The sequence below is a fragment of the Lathyrus oleraceus genome, chromosome 5 (genome assembly GCF_024323335.1).
Source record: "Lathyrus oleraceus cultivar Zhongwan6 chromosome 5, CAAS_Psat_ZW6_1.0, whole genome shotgun sequence".
Classification (NCBI taxonomy): domain Eukaryota; kingdom Viridiplantae; phylum Streptophyta; class Magnoliopsida; order Fabales; family Fabaceae; genus Lathyrus; species Lathyrus oleraceus.
The window spans coordinates 11,607,889-11,630,899 of record NC_066583.1 but is presented as its reverse complement, the minus strand read 5'-3'; the positions used below and the strand labels follow the sequence as shown (position 1 = coordinate 11,630,899).

The window sequence follows — 23,011 nt, the reverse complement described above, 5'->3', positions numbered from 1 at the left end:
GAGCAAGTTCAGTTGAACACCACCAAAGTTCCATCTCTGATTTCTCTCTTAGTAGGAATCTAGAGTGAAATTGAGTGGCATATGAGTGATGTACATCACTCCACCTTTCGAATGGTGCCTGGATCGTGCATTTTAGTTAACATTTTTTCACCTGCAATTTCTGATCTCACCGGAGCTTGCCGGAGAAGACGGTGGCGCTGGCCACCGTCTGGTCTCCAGATCAGATCTGGACCGTCCCTTTCCATTTCCAAATCAGATCTAGACAGTTCATTGTTATGACTTTTTATTATACCGCGTGTGGGTGCATTGACTTGGATGTATTGTGGAAACGCGCTGAGGGCCATGTGATGTGCCAGCTCAATTAATGAGCCATCATCCAACGCCTCTCCTTTTTTATAATTTTCATTTTATGATTTCTATTTTCTTTTATTTCTAAAATTCATATCTCTTTTATTATTAGTCCAAAAATTATGGGACCAATTGCATTATTTCTTTTTTATTTTCTAGTTTCTAAATATGATTTTTTATTTTTTTTTATTTTATCATTTGCTATTTTTTTAGTAATTTTCTCTTTTCTGATTATTTTTAATTCATTTTAAATAGTTTTTGATATTCAAAAAATAAAAAAATATTTTCTCAACCTCTTTGAATGATGAAAGATCTATGAAAAATATTCTCATCAATTTATTAATTGATTTGAGATTTATTTGAGATTTTAGTTCAATTAGGATATTTTTATTCATTTTTAATTGATGAAAAATAGTTTCTGACTTTTAAAATGCTGAAATTTTTTGTCAAACTTTCTTTGACCTTGTTGAACTTGGGATATCTCACTTGGACTTTTCAAAGGTGATTTGAAGTGAGTTTGAAGTTTGACCTTTCTTTAATATTTTAATTCAAGTTTTATTTTAAATATTAAAAATGCCAAAAATATTTTGTTTATTTCTTGACTTCCAATCTTCATCTTGCTTCTGTTTTCTATTGTTTGACCTTGATCTCCTCTATCTTTGGTCAACATTTGTTGATTGGTACATTCCATTTCATTTAATGCACTTCAATTCTTCATTTCTAATTCTTCTTCTTCTTCTCCTTCTTTTCTTTTTGATCAATGAGTTAAAGGTTGATGGTTAACATTGATTAGGGAGGTTTAATCTTCCTTGATTCAAATCTAATTCATCTTGATCAAATGATCAAGTGAATGGCTTTGCATTAAGGATAGATTGCTTTCTAAATCATGCAAAGGACTTAAACCAATACAAGATCATTTCTCATCTTCTTTTTGGCGTGACAAGTTGTTGGAGTTTGATTCACTAATCAAGACCTCTAACTTGTGTTGTTGCCTACATTATTATTGACCGGCCTCAGATAGTTGTGACTTCTACATAAGTCCAATTACGATTGCTTAACATAGCGCTAAATTTTCCTTATGGCACACTAACTACTAACACTAACCATTGGCCATTAACATTTAATTCTTGCTCTTTACATTTATGCAATTTACTATTCTTGTACATATTATTCATTTGCTTTTCCCCTTTTGCTCATTTGAGCACATGTTTATGTTAATGCAATTTGCCTTTTGCTCACTCGAGCACATAATTGTGTATATATTATTGTGCTTGTGTTTTGTTTTGATTATTGTGGACCAAATGCAAAGAAATGGACAAATGGACTTAGTTTCTAGGACTTTCCCTATGCAAATGGGAGTAAAAGGACTTTTAATGGTGAAGATGGATTAGAAGGACCAAACCTCTAAACTCACTCTTGTCCATTCTTGATTTGCTTTATAAAACTTTTGATGTGTGTGCTCTTGTGCTAGGGAATCCTATGAGAGCTCAAATTGAAGAACCATTGCCATGTTCATCCAAAGTGAAAGATACAAGATACACGGAGGATCTCTTAAGAGGCTTGTTTGATTGTTGTTTGAGCTTACTATCATTTTGCTTGCATATTCCAAAGGATGGGAGCTACTTGGATCATCAATATGATCTCAAGAGAGGAACTCCATTTGTGGTCTTGTTTCTTATCCCTTATCTCTTGTATGATTAGGACTTTAGCCATTCTTCTTCTTCCCTCCACTCTAACCCAAGCCAAAACTTTTGTGCAAACATTTAACACTTGTTTTCAAACATTAGAAACCTAAGCCTTATGCTTTTGATTTTCAAACTTTCTTTTCATAACACTTATTTTGAATTGAACTTTTAAATCAACTTTGACCATATTTTGTAAATACTTTTCATTGGTAAATACCACTCATTCAAATACCTTTTTATACTTTCAATGGCCACTTCCTTAATCAAATTTTTCATAACCTTTAGCTATTAGGTTTGAGTTATCCTTGAGGTAGATGTAATACTCACCTATATCCTTAGTGATGGACAATGTGTCTTCCATGCTTATTATAGGGTTAACCCCTCACTAGCATGTTGAAGCTATCCTCACATGGGGGATTTGTGGTTTTTAGGTTGAGTTTCCTCCCTTGGATAACAAAAGACCTTAAGGCTTTTGGACCAATCAATTCACCAACTCATTTTTGAGATTTTTACCCCGAACTACGAGGTTTTGATCCTAATCTTTTTTTAAGATGGTACGTAGGCAATGGGTTTATCCATCCAATCACAAAATTGTAAATAACTTGTACATTCTCTTCTCATCTCTTCAATCATGTTTGCACAAATAAATTTTCACAAAATACCAACCTTACAACAAGTGTGAAAAGGGCTCCCTAGGAGTACCTAGGATGTTTTGGGTGCTTAAAACCTTCCCATTGCATAACCAACCCCCTTGCCCCGATCTCTGACATTTTTACTAGTTTTTGATTCGATAAAACTTTTAGGTTTTTGTTCGCTTTCTAACCATTTCTTTGGATAAATAGAAGTGCGGTGACAACTCGACTTGTATAGTTTACCTTAGATTTAGTCAATATCTCTAATGGTAACGAATACCCCGCTACAATGAGCAACCCATTTCCCATGTTCTGAAAAAAATCCAGTTCTTCGGTATGCCACTATATGTAGCAATCTCATTCAACCCTGTGATTTCTCTAAGAAAAACAATACATGGCCTCTAACCTTTTACTTATGTGCAGGGTCAACCACGTTCGACAGATCTACCTGTCTCTTCTCCTCAGTCCAAGAAATTTAAAAAACATAAGCGTTCTGCTGAGACAGGACCTGAGGTATTTCTTGTCGACTTGTCCGATCTTTTGACTAGAATATCTGCTTATAGCCTCTCTTCCTGTCTTCAGCCGACTCCATAGCTGACTCATCCATCTTCTCAACAATCCCACAAATCCAAAGGCCACCAGGGCCATAAAAGGAAGAAGCATGATTCTCCCTCTAAGGGTGGTGAAGCAAAGAAGAAGAAACAACATAAAGTGCTCACTCCAGAGGCTCCTTCTTCTCTAGATGCTGACACCATTGTGGTCGACACATCTATCCTTAATAAGGTCCCTGATCCAGCTGTGGGGACTTCGAAGCCGACCAACATCCCTGTTGCTGCTATCTTGGAGGAAGGGAATTAAGATGTTGTTCTTCCTACACCGACACAGGTAATCACTTGTTTTACTACCTTTTACCCTGAATTGCTGGACTTTTCTTACAAATATCATTTTGCTCTAAAATAGGTTGATGCTTCTGTTGAGCCACCTCGCCATGTTGCTGACTATACTCCCCTGTCGACAACTTCTTCTCCATCTCACCAAGCAACCTATGTCGACAATGCTGGTGAGTTCACTGGCTCCCCTATCCAGATTAGTGATAGTGATTCTAGTTCAGTCACTAGCCCTGCCACGCACACGGATCCCGGTTCGACTAGTTCTGACTCTAGTCTTTCTTCAGCTTCCCTGCCTTTGCAAGATTCAATGGGACAAGGAGATGCTGGCATCACAAAAATCCAGCCTCCTCAAACTGCTCCTCTACCAACTACTTCCCCTTCATCTTCCCAGGCGCTGGCCATAAAGCCTTCTGCTCTAGAAGCAATTGTTAGGCTTCGTAACCTAGTAAGATCACGTGATGCTTCTTCAGATTCTGATGGGCAGGGTCCATTTTTACGCCTTGAATCCAGATCTACCCCATGTGCTTATGAGTAAACCTGTTGTCGGCCCAGAACTCTTGCATGTGCTTGCCCAACTCAAGGAGCTTCACCTTTCTGAGTATGCTAAGTGTGCGATGGCCACATTTGAAAAACTTATGGTTCCCATGCTGCGTCATTTCGACAACGTTAGGGAAAATGAACACCAGATTGTAACTACAGAGGCCTTTGTGAAGGAGAAATGGGAGCTGGTGATGAAAGCTGATGAAAAAGTCACCAAAATGTTGGGAATGATTGAGGAAAAGAAGAAAGAATTGGTCTATAAACAAACAAGAGCTGCTGAAATACGCCTCCAAATTGATGACCTTCGGCGTCAGATTGTTGCTCTGGACAGTGAATTAGAGTCAATTACTGAGGAGGAATCTCGCATTGTCGACAAGGTTGTGAAGCCGGCCCAAGATATTGTCGAGCAAACCACCACAGATGCCTTGGTTGTAGCTGAAGAACTCTCTAATGTTGAAAAGAAACTTGAACAGCTTAGGGTCCACGCCGACAATTTTGAACCTAAGTCTCTGCACTACAATCTTGAGCTTCAATCATTTCAGTCTAGATTTGGCCAATTTTAGCCGTCTTTATTTTGATGTAATATGTGAACAATGGCTTTTTCCAACTTTTATACTACTATATTTTCCAGCACCGTGTATGTTTAATTTTCTGTGCTTTTACAGCTGGTTTAAAACATAGTTTTCTCCAACCTAATTTATTCAATAACCACTTAGCATGTCGAAATCTTGACCTCTTGAAGGAGAGGCCTATACCTCTTTAAGTATTTTCCATTTACCCTCAAGATTCGCCTATCCGGCGCCAACTCTTCGACCTCGTAGGCATTATTAGAGAAAACCTGCAAAACCTTAAACGGTCCTTCCCAATTTGGGGACCATTTTCCCAAGACTCTGTCATTTTTATCCATAGGCAAGATCACTCTCAAAACTAAATCGTCGACAGCAAACATTTTGTCCTTCACCTTCTTATTGTAGGCTCTGGCGACTTTTTCTTTCTGCCTTTGTAATGAATCTAAGGCTAACATTCTCTCCTCATCTAACTCGACCAGTTCGTCTGCCATCATGCTCCAATAATCTTCAGAAGGTATTTCATGTTGCCTCTGGATTCTGACTGCATGAACCTGAATCTCTACTGGTAACATTGCATCGTGCCCATATACCAATCGAAATGGAGTTGTTCCGGTTGCTTCTTTTGGCGATGTTCGACATGCCCACAAAGCTTGATCTAACGTCTTATGCCAATTTCTTGGCTTCTTGCCTACATGTCTCTTTATTAGGCTAATGATCACTTTATTAGCCGCTTCGACTTGGCCATTCGCCTGTGCGTAATATGGGGTAGAAGTCAATAATTTGATTCCAATCTCTTTTGTAAAATCTTGCATCTTTCGACCAGTAAACACTGACCCTTGGTCGGTTGTAATTGTTTATGGGATACCAAATCTGCATATGATGTGACTTTGGACAAAGTCTATCACAGCCTCTTGATCCACATTTGTCAATGCTACGACTTCAACCCATTTTGTGAAATAGTCGATACCGACCAAAACATACCTTTGTTGTTTCGACGAAGCTGGTTTTATTTCTCCAATCACATCCAATGCCCACCCTCGAAAAGGCCAGGGCTTCACAATTGTATGCAACTCGCTTGCAGGCACATGTTGTATGCCCCCATGCAATTGGCATTCCTGACAACTTTTAGCAAATTCAATGCAATGTTTCAACATTGAAGGCCAATAAACTCCTGAGCGCATCAAAAGCCATTTCATCTTTAGACCCGCTTGATGCGCCCTACACGCTCCACTATGTATACTCGACACTGCCACATATGCCTCACTTTCTCCAAGGCACTTTAGCAAAACTCCTTCAGTTGTCTTTTTGAACAATTCATCATTCACCAGGACATAGTTGAGGGCCCTATATTTTACCTTTCTATCTGTCGGCCCTATAGGATTACGCAAATAATCGACTAACATCTTGTGCCAATCATTTTCTCCCCCATCATCGACGGTCAGAATTTCAAAATGATATCTATCTACAACTCCTAACTTTATAATCGACTAATCTGATGGTGAAAATAATGTCGCTCGTACCTTCTCTCTTACTTGAACCTCTTCTTCATTCTGGTCTCTCGACACTTTATACCCTGAAGCTTCCTACGCCAAATCGTTTTCTATCTGATTCTCTTTCCGGGGTATATGCTGGAGGCTTACTTGCTCAAACCTCTTGAGTAGTGTGATGGTAATCACGAAATACATGATTAAATTTTCTTTGACACACATGTACTCTTTGGATACCTGTTTAATTACTAACTCAGATTCTCCCATAATTTTGACATTCCTTCCCCCCAATTCCAGCAGAAGTTCAAGTCCTGTGATCAAAGATTCATATTCTGCTTCATTGTTTGTGCATACTCCTTCAATTCTGTACTTGAACTCTGCTGGAATTCCATCTGGAGAAATTATGACTCCCCCCATCCTAGATCCGTTCTTATGTCTTGAACCGTCAAAGTACAATCTCCATGGTACTATGTCTATATAATTTTGAGCCATTTCGACCATCGAATGGTCGACAAGGAAATCTGCCACCACTTGCCCTTTCATCGCTTTTAAGGGCACGTACGTCAGAGAATACTCAGTTAACGCCAAAGCCCATTTACCAATTCGACTATGCAAAATTGGTTTAGCTAACATGTGCTTAATAATATCAAAGTGAGAAGATACATACACATCAACGGGCTTAATATATTGTTTTAGTTTCATACAAGAAAAATACAAGCATAGACATAGTTTCTCTATATCATTATACCTAGTTTCAGGATCATTAAGCATTCGACTAAGGTAATACACAGGTCTTTCGACACTTTTCCCATCCTCTTGTACTAACATACTTCCTATAATCAACTCTAAAGCTGCAATATACAACCTCATTGGCCTATTCCTAACAGGAGGGGCCAGTACTGGAGGCTTAGACAAATATTCTTTAATTTTGTCGAAAGCCTCTTGGTGCTCTTCTTGCCACTTAAAATCCTCATTCTTCAGTCGAAGGAGCAACAAAGATTTATCTTGCCCAACGAAGATTGGATATAAATCTTCTAAGAAAATTTATCTTGCCCAACAAAGATTGCAGTTCCTTTTTGGTCGACGGAGGTCTAACATCCATAATGGCTTTTGTTTTGCTTTGGTTTACTTCAATACCTTTTTTATGCACCACAAAGCCAAGGAAATCACCCGCCTGCATACAAAAAGCACACTTTAATGGATTCATTTTCAATCCACATTTTCTCATCCTTACAAAGGCCTTTCGGAGATGTTCGACATGAGTAAGTCGACCATTTGATTTTATCACGATATCATCAATGTATACTTGCATGAAATCTTCAATAAAATCATGGAACATTGAGTTCATTACCCTCTGATATGTCGATGTGGCATTTTTCAGGCCGAATACCATGACAACCCACTCATATGTACCTAAGAATCCTGGGCATCGAAACGCCGTCTTCGGCACATCTTCCTCTGCAATAAAAATTTGGTTATATCCAGAATAACCATCTAACGTACTTAAATATTCAAAACCAGCGGCATAGTCGACCAACATTTCTGCTACGGGCATGGCATACTCGTCTTTGGGGGTAGCAGCATTTAGATCTCTAAAATCAATGCATACTCGTAAAGACCCATTTTTCTTAATTACTGGTACAATATTGGCCAACCATTCAACATACTTTGCAGTTTGTATAAACTTGCTTTTGAGGAGCCTTTCTATCTCTGCTTTTATTTTCTCCATGATATCTGGTGCGAAAGGCCTGGGCGTCTGCTTTACTAGCTTTCTTCCAGCTTTTATTGGCAGTTTTAGCTCTACCGAATCCCTACTTAAACCAGGCATTTCTTTATAATCCCAAGCAAAACAATCCTTAAATTCTTTAAGTAAAGATATTACCTCAGATTTTAACTCTTTGTCGATGTTAGCGCTGATGTATGTTGGCCTTTTGTCGCCATTTTCGCCAAGGCCGACTTCTTCTAAGGGGTCTTGTGGTCGCATCTTTTCTGGCGCCTTTGGATCTTTTTCAAACCCTAAAGGTTCATCGTCGTAAATGCAATCTAAACATTGCATGTTGACGTTTCCTTTAGTCACAGTTGACTTATCTAGAGGCTCTGGCGCAATAGCCAGAATATATTCTTTCTTTAAAACATAGGCTTCGACAGCCATGTTTTCTTCAGCCTCTAGGGCCGATTTTATTTTGTTCTCAGAAACGTATGCCGGAATCCTCTTTAGAGCTTCTAGCTCAGACATCATCAGTGACATCCCCCCAGCCTGTCGGCCGGATTTCTGCATAAGGTGGTTCCTCTAAACGTTCCACATCCCAAATGAAGCCATGAGTTTCGTGCAAAGTTAGAGAAACAAAAGCTTCACTCAGATTAGAATACACATCCTCAGCTGGTACACAAGGAGAAATGTTAGCTAACTTTCTCTCGAATTCCTTCTTGCCGACATTGTTCACGTCAGCCATGAAGTAGCCTTGATCAGCTTCAATGTTTTCGACCACTCCATCTTCTCTCCAAATTACTAATCTCTGATGTGCTGAAGATGGTACAGCTCCCACACCATGGAGCCATTCTCTGCCGACTAGCAAATTGTAACTTGGCTTGGCATCTATTACCATGAACAATGTCGGCCTAGTGATTGAGCCGACAGTGACGTTCACCATGATCACACCCATGGTGCTTTTTATTTTGCCCCCATAGTCAGATAAGACTACATTGTTGGATCTAACATCAGTATCATACTTTTCAATTTTCTTCAAAATATGGTGTGGCATGATATTAACAGTAGCGCCACAATCTACCAACACTTTGTTGATAGTCACACCTTCCACTTTAGCCCTAATCAACAGAGGTTTCAGATGACTCTTCATAGTCATTTTGGGCCTCTCAAAAATTGCTTCTTGGCTCTCAACAGAACCATCATTCAACACAAAGTAACATCTTGGCTTATGTAACGCCATTTCTTCAGCGTCGGCATCGTCTATTGAATCCTTCACCTCAGTAACACAATTGTATTCTTCTTGTAGAATTGACACCACGTTGACTAAGATATCCAAACTTGCTTCTAATTCTAATCCGTTCTTTAGGTGCAGTGTCGACCCTCACAACAACTCTCTTTCCAGAATCAGCCCCATTAGCCATGCCTTTTCCATCCATTTCCCTAGAAGCCTCTCTTTCAGCCTACTTGCGACGTTGAAAACGTCTCCATTGAGTTCTGGACATGGGGTTCTTCCCCAAATAATTTTCAGAAACATGAGTCATTTTCTCACACTTGAACTCACACCTGTAGTTGATTGCTAAACCTCTTCTGGAAGTAGAAACACTTCGTGGGGTTTCTAGTTTTCCCTGAGGCTTAATCCAGGTGCCTCTAGAAGTACTTGCCGATGGTACGAAGCTCCTATGCCTTGCTTGAGCATTTTCCACAGCTTTCCTTGGGATTCTTTCATTCTGGCGGGCTCTGTTCAACCCACCTCCTTTGCTTTTTCCCGATTGTAGCTTTTGGAAATTTTCAGCAGCAACTTTGTCGGTGACAGTGCCACATCTAGGGCATAAGCAGACTTGTGAACCCTTATTCTTGCAGCGATACAGTAAATCTACCAAATCTTCATCAGCCCTTGGATAGACTTTAGCTATGTCGACATCTGGGCTTTCATCAGTTTTCTCTAACATGTCAGCCTCATCATATTCAGAGATCTCGACCATGTTGATCAAGACTGGCTCAACAAATAGAGCTTCCTCCTGGTGGAGAGGGTCAGCGTCGATCTTCATTTTGCGGCCAGCAAATTTCAGCCTGCCTTCTTGAATTGCTTTCTGAACCAGATCCCTAAAAAGATAACAATTAGAGGTATTATGACCAAGATGATTATGATACTTACAAAATCCTCTTTTCTGTCTTTGTTCCAATGGTGGTATTTTAGTACCAGGTGGCACCACCATTTGACCATCTTTAACTAACAAATCAAAAATTTCCTCACACTTTATCACATCAAATGTATAAGTTTTTGAAGGGAATTTTGGATTGTTTTCGACAGGATTTTTCCCTTGTGCAGGAAGTAATAACCGATACTCATAAGCAGATCCTGGCTTTAACTCAGCCACGTCAATTTCTAATTCGGTCGATGAGGCATAATCAGCCTCATAGATTGGATCTGTCGCATCATAATCGACAAAAGCTATTTTTTCCTTCTTAGCCTTACTGTGTCTAACCTTTTCTAACCTTAGACGTTCTAGATGTCGAACTCTATCAGCCAATTGTGACATACTCTTTACAAAGTATGTCTATCAACCTTCCTGCGGCCATTTGAACTAGTTCATGTTCTGGTACTTGCGTAAAGCACCTGGCCTTTAATAATCTAAATCTATTCAGATAATCATCAATACTCTCAAAAAACCTTCTCTTAATGCTAGACAATTCTGCCAAACTGATTTTGGAGTGTCCTTCGTAAAACTGTTCATGGAACTTCTTTTCTAACTTGGCCCATGAATCAATCGAATTTGGGGCCAAAGAAGTGAACCATGTGAAGGCAGCCTTAGTCAAAGAGGAAGGAAAGTTTTTTACTCTCAAACACTCATTATGAGCCAAATCTCCCGACTCAGTTAAATATTTGGCAATATGTTCTATTATCGACTCTCCAGATTCTCCCTCAAACTTAGTGTATTTAGGCACCTTCGTTCCTTTAGGTGCCTCGGTTTGGAGAATAAATTCAGCCAATGGGGAAGCATATAGTGGCCTTTGCAATGTGGCACTCATACCATTCCTAGCTATAATTCTTTCGATAATAGTTGTCAAATTATTTTCCACTGCTAAGTCTTCTTGTCGATGTTGATCGACAATTTGATCAGCATCCTGATGTCGGTTAACTAACACCATCTGGTTACATCCTGCTACTCCTGACTCAACGCCTTGATTTTGTTAGGTTCTAAGGATTTGTCCCTCATGGACTGTCTCCTCTTCTGCTGCCCCTATCTCTACTTGAACTATAATGGTTTTCCTAACCACTTGCGCCATCTGTCGAGTCGGTGCCCCCAGGAAGTTACACAAGCGTGTCAATTGATTAGCCACCTGCCTATTTGTTTCAGCAGATTCCTGTATCACATGATTAAAAACTGTACCCATTTGATTAGTTAACATATTAACCAACTCATGATTACAATCATCCATTTGCTGCCTCAACGCCGCTATTGAAGTATTCGACAGCGGCATGGTTCTATTTTGAGTATTATTCCTATTCTGAGCATTTTCCCCTTGCGCTAATCCCTATAAGGAGGGACTCGTATTGTGAGCGTTGTCTGAAAACAATGCTGCACTTGATGTTGACTGATATCCTGGCATTAAGGAATACGACATTCCATAAAGAGGATCTATGGTAACAAAGTGAGGCACATAAGGTCTGAACGTCGTTATCGTTGGTCCTGAACCTCCCGGTGGAGGTAAAGGAATTGATGCTCCAACCGCACCTGTAGTCGACATCGTTGAGGCTGCACTTGTCATCGGAGGCAAAGTTGTAACCTGTGAAATTATTGTTTCCCTAGTGGATAAAGTCCCTTGTGGCACTTCATCTGTATTGGAGTCTGACATTTTCACAGTTTCTTGTGGTCTACTATAGAGTTTGCCACTTCTAAGTTTCATGCAATTGCGTAACTACACTAGCACTGGTCCCACTGGGTGTGCCATTTTGTTTACTGTGGAAATTGGTAAACAGCCGTTGGTCCTCCCTAAGCTTTAAAACTAAGGGTTACTTGTAGGATCGACCAGTTGATCCTAAGACATGTGCTAATGTAACAGGGTAACTCGTTCAATTCGATGGACTATTTAACTTTGTGAGAAATGGCTTCTGACAAAATATTGAACAAGCAAAGGTTTTTCCACACTAAATGATGATGCTATAGACTATGGGTGACTCGTGACCGACAACACTATAACATTCAAAAGACATACATAACTATAGCGGGATATTCGTTACCATTAGAGATATTGACTAAATCTAACGTAAGCCATACAAGTCGAGTAGCCACCGCACTTCTATTTATCCAAAGGAATGGTTAGAAAGCGAACAAAAACCTAAAAGTTTTATCGAATCAAAAACTAGTAAAAATGTCAGAGATCTGGGTAAGGGGGTTGGTTATGCAATGGGAAGGTGTTAGGCACCCAAAGCATCCTAGGTACTCCTAGGGAGCCCTTTTCATATTTGTTGCAAAGGTTGTTGTTTTTTTTTTGAAAATTTATTTGTGCAAACATGATTGAAGGGATAAGAAAAACGTGTATGTTTATCTAATGTACTACTTACTAAAAGAAGGGTCAAAAGAAAATGACTCGCACGGATGTCGCATCCACTGCATACGTATCTCATCTGAATCTGAGAATCAGAGTCTTCCTAGCTTGGCTACCTATGGGTTAAAGAGGGGTGTGCTCGCTAAGACATCGCGTCTTATGCCTACGTATCTCATCTGGGATGAAAATCAGAGCAAAACGTAGTTCGACCAACTACGGGTTAAGGGTTTGGGGCGAACGACATTACTACGCAATCTACCGGATGCTCGATCTTTGGAGACTTACTCGCCTGTAGTAGAAGGAGTAAATGTGTTCTTAGGAGAAGAAAAATCAATGAATTTGTTTGTGTTTTAGGAACTCTCAGGCAAAAGGGAAGTCCTAAACGAAGGAACCTGCATAAAGCAAACACACAAAACATTGCCTCCTATCGAGGTCTTCCAGCTAAGAAAGCGGTAAAAATACGGGAAAATGTAAAAGTACCACACGGATAAAGATCCGAAGTAACAGTAATTAACGGAACAAGGAACCCAGAGATCTCTCAAGCTAGCACCATCAAAGAAAGTGAGTCAATATAGATAATCAGAATAAACCTCCAGGTGGTATCCCACAAATAAAGTGGAACACCAGGCAAACCATCTCTGCAAGAGTCATATGAGCCCTCACAAAACAAAACTCAACAAACAGGTTAGAGAAACAAGATAGGGTAACCAAGAGTTGCCCCTAAATCAAAATGTAACCACATGAATCATGCCATTAAAATTCACAAAAAGCTCACAAAAAGCAACCAAGGGTAGGAGGCCTAAACCTCTTGTCAAACACATGCATCAAAAGGGTATCAAATTCACCCATAATACCTCATACATTCAGAGCATTCAAATTAAAAGCATAAAGTAATGGGAATAAGGCAAACCTGACTAGAGAGATCGATGAAATTGAATTGCCCGGTTGGGTTTGCAAAGCAGTCTCTAGAGGTTGCTCTGAACTCTGTTAGCTCTTCTCTCACTATCTTTTTCCCTGTCAGGGTAATAGGAATGGAATATGAAATTTTGTTTCACTGAAACTCTGAATTTATAACCTGATTTTGTGGACCTGTGGGCTCAAATGAGAGAGGCCCAAATCCAAAAAATTTATGTTATATTTTTTTTATTTATTTATTTATTTATTTTCTTTTGGTTTTTTTTTTCGTTTTTCGATTTTTTTTTCGATTTTTTTTTTAAACACGTGGGCTTCGCCTAGCGAGCATGACAGTTCAAGAAATTCCTCTTAGCGTAGGTGATTCTGGTGGCTTTTCTTGGGATTCGCTAGGCGACCCATTCTGCTCGCCTAGCGAGCATGACAACTTATGAACAAACTTTTGCTCCTTCAAGATTAACGTTTCGAATGACGAATAGACCCCATTTGAACCTGTTGGAAGTATCTCAAGCCATTCCCTTGTGTTGACTGATCATCTAAATAGAACCCACAAAGTGTCTTGGATGATACTCAAGCTCTAAACAAAAGAAGTTAGTGACACATTTTTGTGCTTTTGGTTAGTAAACAAAAGTAAGAGAAACAATGATGTATAATTCAAGCATGCTTGGTGATCTCAAACCGATCACAAGGAGTCCCACCCAAAGGCAAAGGGAACCAAGATGCTAAAGATCCTTGAGGCAATGCAAATGCAATGTTATGATGCCATGAGGGATCTTATGGTCAAAATTGGGGTCTTACAACAACGAACACGCTTTTGGTGAATCCTATTATCGTAATAGAATTAGTGTCGACAGTGTAGACGATAACATAAAAGGATAATTTAAACGTAAATGAAATTAAAATAAAGTGTTCAACGGGAACAATTGAAAAATAAGGAAGTTGCATTGAGGTAAATATGGTGATTCACGTACATAGCACTCTTGAAAACTCTTGCTTCCTCGCGCTGGGAATGTGAAGTTTTTTACAAGTGATTTTGGTACAAAGTGAACACCCGGATTCCTCTGTGAAATCCCCTATTTATAATAAACTAAAGAAACTGTCTACAAGCAAAACTACTCAAAAATAACTGTCTGTAGACAGACGTCATGCCACACGATCTAAAAACTACTCCATATCTTTGGCGCCTGTTCTCCTTGTAATTGCTAGTCATTTTGAATTTCAAACTTATCCTGCTCAAGTATTTATGTCGACGTTGTAAGACCCTAATTTTGACCCTAAGATCCCTCATGGCATCATATCATTACTCAGTGCATTGCCTCAAGGATCATAGCATGTTTGGCTCCTTAATCCTAGGGTGGGATTTGTGTGAGTGGTTTGAGACCACCAAGCATGATTGTATTGTATATTATTGCTTTTCTTATTTTGTTTACTAACCAAAAGCATAAAAATATGTCACTAACTCTTTTTGTTTTGAAGCTCAAGTGATCATGTGGTCCAATGCTCCTAGGAGGCTCCTAAGCTCAATGAAATGGCCAAATGAAGATGAGAAAAAGCATGACAATGGTCCATAAAGTTCCTAATCATCATATATGTCTCCCGAGTATCTCAATTTTCCAATTTGATCAAGATAACCCAAAGGGCTTGAGGATTGTTTCCCAAAGAAACCCTAATTCAACTGTGCCTTGCTCATGAAGCAACCTCAATCTATGATCAAATTTAATCAAGGGAAGTTCTTTCATTCATTATTTTATGCATATATGAGCTTATTTGAGGATCCTCAATCATTTATTCATCAAGATTAGAAGTTTGGCCTTGAAAAGTTGACCAGTCAAGTCATTTGACTAAACTGAGGTCCACTGAGATATAACTTGTGATTTGTTTGTCAAATGAAGATGACCCCAAGAGCAAAACTGTTCTTAAGTACCATATGAACAACTTTCATGTTCATCAAAAATCCATTTGAAACTTGGAAGGTCATCATTTATTTCAAAACATTATAGGTCATTTTGACTGAAACCCTCATTTTGGGTCAACTTCCCAAGGACCTAACTTCCTTAATTTTATGATTTTGAGGTGATACCAAATTCATTGGAAATATTAATATGTCTGCTTAAAATTTTATGTTGGAAAAAATTTCATAATCCTAAAATAAATACATGTGATAATACAAAATATTATAGGTCACATTGGACCTAAGTCATTGAATTTGAAAAAGTACCCAACTTCAAATGCCCATAACTTTGTCATGGAAAATCCAAATGATGCAAAATTTGAGTCTAAATTGATCATATTGAAAAGACCTACAACTTTGATTTTGGAGGTTTTTCCATTTGAAGCTTGCATCATGCCAACAGGGGGGTTTGAATAGGCTTACTTTTGATGAAAATTTTCAAAGGTGATTTAAACGTGTTTTGTACCCAAACTTTCACAACAAGTTTTCATTAATTTCCAAATGCCAAATGAATTTTTTCCCAACATGACTTTTGTTCCTTATTTCAAGGGCTTTCCAACCATTACTCACATTACTTTTTTGGACTTTCCATTGGTGAGTTTCGAAGAGCTCTTTCTTTATGTTCATTTTTGCATTTCATGATAGAACTTAATGTGCAAGCTGATTACATCACATGTACACGTCCAATTCCATTTCAAATGAATTTAGCTTGGTTTTACATCCATCATTGGGCCTCACATGCGCCTGTACAGGCCCATGCATCAAATTTTAAATTGCCATGCACACGAGGGAATCATGAACTCAGCCACATCCAATTATAAATAAACACCTCATGAGCTTCACTTGATAACCTTTTGGAGACCTGAAATGCTGCAACACTGAAATCCTAACCAATACCAAAGGAATTTTCCAGATTTTTTCTTCACCTTCAAGCTTGAAATTCAACATCATTAGTTGATTTTCAAAGCTCAATTCCTTAGCCTATCATCTCCACTGCATCCCTAGAGCAAAGAGGAATCAAGATCTTGAAGAATTCGTGGCCTTAAGAGCTTCAATTCAGAGGTAGAACTTCAAACTTTTTGGATCTAGATCTTGCAATTCAATGTGATGTTCTTGTGTTTTTGTGGTGTTCTGAAGTCCTCACACTTGAGGCAAGCCAATGGTGGTTTCAATTTTCGATTTCGTGCATTTACAGTTGTTACACCATGATCTTCCATCTCACATTCCACTCAATATAGGAAGAGTGAGGAAGATCCATGGATACAGTGGTGATGTACATCACACGAGCTTCAATTTGATGTCCTTGTGTTTTCATTTTTGTTAAATTATTTTAAATATTTTAAACATTTTTTAATCCATAAAATATCTAAAAGGGTATTTTGAGATATTGAGATATATTCAGTTGAAGAATCCTAAATATTTTGATCAATTTTTTTTAAGTAAATATTTTATTATTTGACTAAAGGGTACTCGAACTCATTAAAACTCAATTCTTAGGGTTAGAACAACAAATCGAATAATTAAAGTCAAATTTAGTTCTGAGTTTTGCTACAAACCATGAACAAGCTACTGATTTAATATTTTTAAAAACTTCCTCCACTCCCTTACAGTCCCCCTAAGCAACATCTCATTCCTCCTAAGCCACACGCACCAACACATCATCAACCATAACAGGCTCCTTAGTTTTTTTGGATTCTACATTCATCAAATTTTGGAATTGCAAAAAAAACGGCCACATTTGTTTCAGCCATCAGACCTGTTGTTTCAGTCCGTTCATACACCATCCTCTAGATCTATATCAAAAATGGGCATAATAGAAACACGTGTGTTGTGGACAAGGATGGAGATAGAGATTTTGATATGTGGGGGCCAAATATTAATATGTAAATTTATTTTCATTTATTTTTAAAGCATAAAAATATTTCATAATTATCTTTTAATGAAATTTATCTTAAAAAAAATATTTAATAATTTTTTAAATTTTTTATTTTTGTAATTTTCTTAATTTTATTATCAAGAAATATAGTGGGGGCACATGCCCCTGTAGCGGGGTATTCGTTACCTTTAGGTTTATTGACTAAACCAAAAGTCAACATACAATTCGAGTCGTCACCGCACTTTTATTTGTCCAAAGGAAAGGCTAAAAAGCGAACAAAAGCCAAGTAAGAAGTTTTATCAAATCAAAAATTAATAAAAATGTCAGACATCTAGGTAAGGGGGTTGGTTATGAAATGGGAAGGTTTTACGCACCCAAAACATCCTTAGTATTCTAAGGGAACCTCTTTTTGCCAATATGTGTTGTAAGTTGGTATTTGTGAAAATATTTGCAAAAGATTGAGGGGATGAGAAGAGAATAGATTATATTTACAAATTTTGTTGTTTGAATGGATGAACCCATTGCCTACGTACCATCACAAAGGTAGGATCAAAACCCCGTAGTTCGGGGTAAAAATCACAAAGATTGGTGAATTGATTTGATCAAAAGCCTTAAGGTCTTTTGTTATCAAAGGGAGAAAACTCAACCTAAACCAACAATCCACCATGTGAGGAAGGCTTCAACATGCTAGTGAGGGGTTAACCCTATAATAAGCATGGAAGACTTATAATCCAACCACTAAGGATGAGGTGAGATTTACATCAACCACTATGATAACTCAAACCTATGACATTGGAACCATAAAAAACAACTTGAAGTGAGTTATATTTACAAGTTAGAGGTCTTTACAAAGTGAAGTCAAAATTGGATTAAGATTCATTCACAATGAGTATTAATGAAAAGATTTTGAAAAAGTCAAAGGCATAAGGCCTAGGTTTCTAATTTGAAACAATGTTAAAGTTTGAAATAAAATATTTTTGGCTTGGGTTAGAGTGGAGAGAAGAAGAGAAGGGCTAGTCCTAAAGCATACAAAGATAAGAGAAAGAAGATAAAACCCTTGGAGTTCCTTTTCTTGAGATCATAAAGATGATTCAAGATGCTCCTTTCCTTTTGACTTAGCAAACACAATCAAGCAATCAAATAATTTAGATTCAAGCTCCTAGGATCTCCATTTGGCTTATCTCTCTTAATTTGGCTACTCATGACAATGGTCCTCTTTACTATCTCAGGACAGAATCCCTATCACACAAGAGCAAACATCAAAAAGTTCACAACACAATAAGGGGAATGGACAAAGAATAAGTTTTGGAAAGGAAGTCCTTTAAGATCAACTTTGAGATTTAGCATTCTAAAGGCATGAGGCCTAGTTGCTCTTGAACTCCTTTAAGCATGGGTAAGTCCTAATTCTAAGTCCTTTCTCCATTTTGCATTAGGTTCACACAAACAAAGACAAAACAACCACAAGACAATAATATATTTATATACAATAATGTGCTCAAATGAGCAAATGGAAAATGACATAAACATAAAATATATGCTCAAGTGAGCAAAATGAAAAGCAATATGAATAAATGAGCAAGAAATAAAGTGCATTAAAGTAAAGGGCAAGAAATTAAATGCTCAAATTAAAGTTAGTAATTAGTGAAGTTATGTTAGTTTCTCATTAGACAATGTAGCGCTATGTTAAGCAATCGTAAGTGGACTAATGTAGTAGTCACACCTATCTGAGGTCGGTCAATAAAACTATAGGCAAATAAACACAAGTTAGAGATCATGACTAGTAAGCCAAGCTCCAAAAACTTGCCATGCCAAAAGAAAAGAGAAAGGTCTTGTATGGACTTTAGGTTTTTTGCTTGACCAAGAAGCAACCTATCTTGGACACAAAACAACTCACTTGATCTTGGATCAAGTTGACTTTGGTTTGGATCAAAGAAGGTTAAACCTCTCATTTGTCAAGACTAACCATAAGGCATTAACTCATTGGCCAAAAATAAAAGGAAATGGGATGAAGATGAAATGAATGGAAAGAGAAATGAAGCATCAAACTCAATTGATCAAATGTGAACCAAGTCATCATCAACCAATGCTAAACAGAAGAGAAATGAAGATTACAAGTCAACAAATCAAACATATTTTTTTGGTATTTTTGAATTAAAAATAAATGCAAAAATAAAATGGACAAAATATGGTCAAACCTCAAATTCAATTCAAATCAACTTCAACAAGTCCAATTAAATTCTCATAGGTCTAACATGGTCAAACAAGCTTTGACAAAAAATTTCAACAATTTTTGAAATCAAAAAATATTTTAAAACAATTAAAAACAATGAAAAATTACACAATATGAATTAAAATCTCAAATAAATCTCAAATCAATTAAGAAATTGATGAGACCATTTTTCATTGACTTATCATGATCCATATGTGTTAAGAAAATATTTTTGGATTTTTCAAATATCATAAAGTATTTTAAAATGAATTAAAACTATTAAAAATCAAATAATTCACAAAAAATATTAACTGAAGTCACAAAAATAATTAAAAATCAAAATGTGAAACTAGATTTTTCAAGAAAATTTTTGGCATTGGTCTCATATTTTTGTGACTTCAAATAAAATAGTTAGGAATTTTTGAAAATAAAAGGAATTAATTGAAATTAAAAGCAAAAATAAAAAAATAGGAAAAAGCACAGCCATTGGATCACTTCATTAATTGACGTGGCAATGATCATAGGGCTCAGAGGCGCGGTCACATGGTGTGCCTTGGTCAAACGTGCAACACATGGATTTAAAATAAGTCAATACATTGGAAGGCCACGATTAAAACGTTTCATCATGATCCAAAGACTCTGAAGCTCCCACGTGGGGATGATGGTGGAAACCACCATCTTCTCCGGCAACCTAACCAGATCCGGCCACCACGCGCAGGAAATCAAATGTTAATGAAAATGAAAAATGAAGGTATCAAAATGAAGGTATCAAAATGAAGTTGAGGTCATGTACATCACCCCTGTAACCATGGATCATCCTCACAGTTCCTATTTAGAGAGAAACATGAGCTTGAAGATCATGGTACATGAACTGAAATGGCACGATTTGCAAAATTAAGACCACCACTGGCCTGCCCCGTGCATGAGGACTTCAGAAAACAGCACAAACCAAAGAAATTCACATTATATTGCAAGATCTGAGTCAAAGAAAATTGAGGTTCTACCTCTGAAATGGAGCTTCAAACAACACGAATTGTCCAAGCTCTTGATCTACATTTGATCTGGAAGTGTGATGATGATGTAAGGTTAAGGAATTGACCTTTGAAAATCAACTAATGATGTTGAAATTCAAGCTTGAAATTGAAAGAGAAAATTGGAAATTCCTTTAGTGAGGGTTTGGTTTTCAATTCAACAGCACTTCAGATCTCCACCTGGTTCCCATTTGAATGAGAATGCACTTCTATTTATAGCTGAAATGTGATGCAAGGCAATGCTTGGCTCGTGTGCATGAAGTTTGAAATCTCCTTGCATGGGCCTGTACAGGCGCATGTGAGGCCCAAGAATGAATGGAAATCCATGTTGAGATCAAATAGAAGTGAATTGGACGTGCAATTGGCTTGGCATTTGCTTGCACATGAAGTTACAAAGTGACATGCAAAAATGAACATAAACATAAAGCTCTTCGAAACTCCCTCATGGAAAGTCCAAAAAATTAATGTGAGTAATGGTTGGAAAGCCCTTGAAATAAGGAACAAAAGTCATGTTGGGAAAAGGTTCATTTGGAAATTGGAAATTTATGAAAACTGGCTGTGAAGGTTTGGGTACAAAACATGTCTAGGTTCCCTTTGAATTTTTTTACCAAAAGCAAGCATCTTCAAGCCCTTCTGTTTCAATGATGCAAGCCTCAAATGGAAAAACCTCCAACATGAAAGTTGTATATATTTTCAATATGATCAATTTAGACTTACATTTTGCATCATTTGGATTTTTCATGAGAAAGTTATGGGCATTTGAAGTTGGACATTTTTTCAAATTCAATGGCCTAGGTCCAAAGTGACCTATAATGTTTTGTATTATCACATGTATTTCTTTTAGGATTATGAAATTTTGTTCAACATAACATTTGAAGTAGACATATTTAGATTTCCAATTCATTTTGTCTCACCTCAAAATCATAAAAATTAAGGAAGTTAAGTCCTTGGGAAGTTGACCCAAAATTAGGGTTTCAGTCAAAATGATCTATAATGTTTTGAAATGAATGATGACCTTCCAAGTTTCAAATGGATTTTTGATGAACATGAAAGTTGTTAATATGGTTCTTAAGAACATTTTTTCTCTTGGGGTCATCTTCATTTGACAAACACATTAAAGTTGTATCTCAGTGATCCTCAGTTTAGCCAGATGACTTGACTGGTCAACTTCTCAAGTCCAAAATTTAAATCTTGATGAATAAATGATTGAGTATTCTCACATAGGATCATATATGCATAAAATAATGAATGAAATAACTTCCCTTGATTAAATTTGATCATAGTTTGAGGTTGCTTCATGAGCAAGGCACAATCAAAGCATAGTTGAATTAGGGTTTCCTTGGGAAATAATTCTCAAGCCCTTTGTGTTATCTTGATCAAATTGTAAAATTGAAACACTTGAGAGACATATATGATGATTAGGAGCTTTGTGTACCATTGTCATGCTTGTTCTCATCTTCATCTAGCCACTTCATTGAGCTTAGGAGCCTCATAGGGGCATTGGAGCACATGATCACTTGAGCTTCAAAATAAAAAGAATTAGTGACATATTTTTGTGCTTTTGGTTAGTAATCAAAATAAGAAAAGCAATAATATACAATACAAGCATGCTTGGTGGTCTCAAACCACTCACACAAGTCCCACCCTAAGGTTAAGGAGCCAAACATGCTATAATCCTTGAGGCAATGCAATGAGCAATGATATGATGCCATGAGGGATCTTAGGGTCAAAATTAGGGTCTTACAGCCCCCATAACAATACACTTGCCTCCGTCCCTAGTTGTGAATTCCTCTTCTTTAAACCATAGCACACATAATACATTCTAGTTCTAGTTGATTACTCCACTTTTACATAATTCAATTCAAGTTGGGTGTTTGTTGTGTTAGAATAATATATATATTGATCCTATGTTCCTGATAACAAAAGAACAACAAGATTAATAAAATAATATGCGGAAATAGAATTAGAGGTTTTACCTCCAGCCATTGTTGCAGTGTTGTGAGTGCACTGCCTTTGATTCTTCCAAGCTCTTACTCTCTCAATATAGATGGTGTATTTCTTTTGCTATGAGAGAAAGCTTTGGGGATCAAAGACTATTTATAGGCTTGCTTCTACCATCAAATGGTCATATCAATTTACATTAAAACCAAAATAAATCATACCCTTTTTCAGAACCAAAATCCCAAAACTATGGACCACATTAAAATTGGTTTTTTATTATTAATAATTATGATAATAAAAATAAGAAAGCGTTACATTCTCCCACTTGGTCCATAGAACTGATTATTGGCATAAATGAGTCATGGAAAACTTACTCAAGAAAAAATATGTGAATCATAGAGATAGTCCCTCTTAAAGCAAGTAGTCTCATCTATGTATTACAACATGTCTATTTTCAAGTATATATCTGTAATGTGGTAACTAACTTGATGAATAAACCAATGTTTACTCTTGGTCAGATGTAACATATTTTCTCAAACTGATATGCGCATGAAAATGAGAAAACATCACAATATAAGAGTTTTATTAATAAATTGTATGTATACAATCATAAGGAGGACCCAAGTCCCATGTTCTCTACATGATCCTTAAATTTTATTGGTGGCATGCCCTTAGTCAAAG

The 23,011-nt window shown here is 37.4% G+C and overlaps 1 protein-coding gene across 1 annotated transcript; it reads right to left on the bottom strand.

Moving 5' to 3' along the window:
• Positions 1 to 4,754: 4,754 nt before the first annotated feature.
• On the bottom strand, positions 4,755 to 5,236 carry LOC127078447 (uncharacterized). The gene is made up of 2 exons (XM_051018901.1): positions 4,874 to 5,236; positions 4,755 to 4,787 (listed from the first exon to the last, which is right to left on the bottom strand). The coding sequence occupies exons 1-2, from the start codon at positions 5,234 to 5,236 to the stop codon at positions 4,755 to 4,757; spliced, it is 396 nt and encodes a 131-aa protein (XP_050874858.1).
• Positions 5,237 to 23,011: the final 17,775 nt, after the last annotated feature.

Coding starts and splice junctions, on each gene's coding strand:
- LOC127078447 (XM_051018901.1), bottom strand. CDS start 5,236: ATGTTACCAGTAGAGATTCAGGTTCATGCAGTCAGAATCCAGAGGCAA. Junction 4,788..4,873: donor CGGATAGGCGAATCTTGAGG/GTAAATGGAAAA, acceptor TGAATAAATTAG/GTTGGAGAAAACTATGTTTT.